Raw genomic sequence first — 2,961 nt, 5'->3', positions numbered from 1 at the left:
GATGTTCCCGCCCGCTGCCTGACGGCCAGCCTCCCAGTAGCCTCTGCTCTCCATGGCAGAGAGATGAAGTAACTTGTCCCTGTCATGAGAGGTGGCCCCTGTAGGTAGATTTAGGAAGAGCACACCAACTGCTACCCAGTTCCTGAAGGTCTGTGAGGTGCGAGGGGGCATCGGGGGCCTAGCTGACTGCCAGTGGGACTGACTGGCGGTCGGCAGCAGGGGGTCCACCCCCCTGCAACAGGCCTGAGCAGGCGGGGGCTGCCTGCCCTTGGACGTGCTTGAGCACAGGCCGCATGGCCACAGTGGGGTGCAGTGAGCAGAGGGCTCAGCCAGGTGACCTTCGAGGTGGTTCCAAACCAGCCATGCCCAGCAGCAGCACTGGGAGTGACCGGCTCCCAGACGGCAGCCGTCCCAGGGAGTGCCATGGCCAAGGGCACCGCCTGCCCACTGGAGGCCAGGAACCAGGTGGCACGTATCGAAGCAAGGCCTGGCACAGGCCCCTAGCCCTCTTCCTCCACCCTCAGTGGACTAGAGCGACTGCCTTGGTGAACTGGTTCAAGCTGGGCTGGCACAGGCTGCCCTGCTCCCTTAAAGTCACTGGCTCCCTTGTGCACACAGGAGTGTGGAAGGGGAAAGGAGCTCTGTGCATAATAGGCCCCAACTCGCAGGCTCGACCTGAAGCTTCACCTCGGCCTCTCGCTGCCCAGGAGGAGCCCTAGACAGGAGGTGCCCTAGACAGGAGGTGCCCTACAGGGAGTGCCCTACACAGGGAGCCATCGGCCATGGGACTTGGAGGGCTGGACTCCCACCCACCTGGCGCAGGAGTGGAGCTGGCTAAATTAGCCAGGGACTCCTGATCCTGTCCTGCCAAAGGCTGGAGGGACAGTGCCACCTCTTATTCCTCACGGGAGAACAATGTAAGAGTGAAGAGGTGGGACCCGGGCATTCAGCTCAGCACCCCCACCCTGCCTACGATGAAAGACGGGCACCACGCTGGAATCCCGAGGCCCATCTCCTGACCCTGAAGGGATCAAGAAGCACCCAAGTCCTGAAAGACCCAGGGGCCAGTAGGGGAGCTGTGCCAGGCCAAGGTGCCCAGCAGGCAAAAAGCTTCGCCAACCTTGGCCGCAGCAGGCAGACCCCTGCAGGGCTCAGCCCCGGAAGCAGCCCCCGGCCTCTCTCATCATAGGCTTCCCTCACCTGGCAGTGTCATCCAGGTGGGAGCGAGGGCTCCCTCCTCCCTTGTGAGCCCCCAGGGGTGCACTGGGTGAGACCTGACAAACTCGTTCTGCGGGCTGTGGGTAGGGAGAGGGTGGATTCTCTGCGGCTGCCCGTGGAGACTTCAGGAGCTCTCTCCGGCAGGAGCCTGGCGGCACAGCATGGCAGCGGCCAGCTTCTTGCAAGAGATGCGCTCTGTGGGAGAGCGGCTGCTGCTCAAGCTGCAGGCGCTGCCCCAGGCCGAGCCCGTGGAGATTGTGGCCTTCTCGGTCATCCTCCTGTTCACAGGTCAGTGGGCACTCGATTCTCCTCTGCCCCCCATGGCATCCAGGAGAGAAGGGGCCGTGGTAGTGCCAGCCGGAGGGAGGGCTGGAGGGTAATCCCTACGGAAGTGGAGACGCCCTCTGGGCCTTTGTGCAAGACAGGGTCAGGGTGGGGTGGGGGCGTCCCCTCTCCCCCCACTTCTGAGGTCCCAGCGCTCTCTGCCCTCCAGCCACGGTCCTGCTGCTGCTGCTGATCGCCTGCAGCTGCTGCTGCGCTCGCTGCTGCTGCCCCGAGCGGAGAGGCAGGAAGGTCCAGGTGCAGCCCATGACCTCACCTTGAGCAGCGAGGCTGAGGACATGCCGAGGACTGGTCCGGCACGACGGAGGCTAAGGCATCCGTCGCCTCTCAGGACAAAGACCCCCTGCACCAGCCCTGACCCTGGGCACTGACCCGTGAGGCAATGTCGAAGACACAGAGTTGATGCAGGCCCCTAACTCTCATTTGCCAGCGGACAGCAGGTGCCAAGAGGGGGGTCTACTGTTTCAGAGACTGAGTAAGCCACCTGGGACCCTCTGCCTGCCTGCACCATGTGACAAAGTGAGGAAGCAGCGGCCCGCACCTTGACAGAGAACAGCCCACACCAAAGAGGAGCAAGCCAGTAAGAGGGACACTGTGCAATAGCTAGGGGACCCTCGCTCCCCGCCATGGCAGGACATGTCAGTATTCTAGAGCCGCTGTTTCCAAGTAAAGGCGTTTTGGTTATGTTTCTGTGGTGCCAGACTCCCTGCGGTCGTCGGCGCTGCCTCAGGAGGGCGGTGCACGGAATTTCAGGGCGTGGTTGGCAGCTGTCCTTTCCAGCTTCTGCTGTCTCTGTGCTCAAGGAGGCTGCAAAAACGTGCAGGTGGGAGGGCCGACACCCAGGGGTGCGGAGAGACCCCAGTCGGGCCTTAGCTGTAGCGAGCTCTGGTGCCGTACACCCACTCCGCAGACTGAGCGTGCTGTGCCAGCCCTGCGGCAGGTGCTCAGCTCAGTCACATCGCCCTGTCCGGCAGGCTCAGGCCCTGGGGTGTGCAGGAAAGTTGGGCCCTGCTGCTGTCTAAGACCTGCGCCTACCCTTGCCACCTTCCCCATTGCTGTGCTGCCTGCCTGAGCTCACAGTCACCCTTGGCCTGCCACCCTCCTGCTGGCGAAATGGGGCCAACTCTGGGACCTGCCCCAGGGGTCCGCAGTGAGGATAAACGACACGACCTCTGGCTACATGCAGCCCTGTGCCGGTACAGCACAACAGCCCATCTTACCGACAAGGCCTGTCTCTATCTGCCGCTCTAAACAAGGGACCGACCCAGAGCGGTATGGACCCATTTAAAAGGATGGTCCTGCTGGAATACAACGCCCTTCCTGCGTCTCACCCTGTCCCCCAGTTTACTTCCTCTTCTGAGAACTTCCAAGGTAGCACTGCAGACCCAGGAAAAAGGGTAG

At 62.5% G+C, this 2,961-nt stretch overlaps 2 protein-coding genes across 4 annotated transcripts in view; one reads left to right on the top strand and one right to left on the bottom strand.

Moving 5' to 3' along the window:
* SMIM5 (small integral membrane protein 5) overlaps positions 1–1,870 on the top strand; it is a 7,828-nt gene extending 5,958 nt beyond the window's left edge. Inside the window, exons 2-3 of the mRNA XM_006145808.3 lie at positions 1,363–1,506; positions 1,712–1,870. Coding sequence (XP_006145870.1) covers positions 1,380–1,506; positions 1,712–1,821 — 237 coding nt within the window. The 5' untranslated portion in view covers positions 1,363–1,379 and the 3' untranslated portion in view covers positions 1,822–1,870. The remainder of the gene's footprint in view (positions 1–1,362; positions 1,507–1,711) is intronic.
* RECQL5 (RecQ like helicase 5) overlaps positions 1–2,961 on the bottom strand; it is a 39,584-nt gene that overhangs the window by 11,458 nt on the left and 25,165 nt on the right. The gene's annotated exons all lie outside the window — the stretch shown is intronic.

This window comes from Tupaia chinensis, unplaced genomic scaffold, assembly GCF_000334495.1.
Source record: "Tupaia chinensis unplaced genomic scaffold, TupChi_1.0 Scaffold000159_1, whole genome shotgun sequence".
Classification (NCBI taxonomy): Eukaryota; Metazoa; Chordata; class Mammalia; order Scandentia; family Tupaiidae; genus Tupaia; species Tupaia belangeri.
Note: the sequence above shows the minus strand (reverse complement) of the source record. Positions and strands in the feature narration are given on the sequence as shown.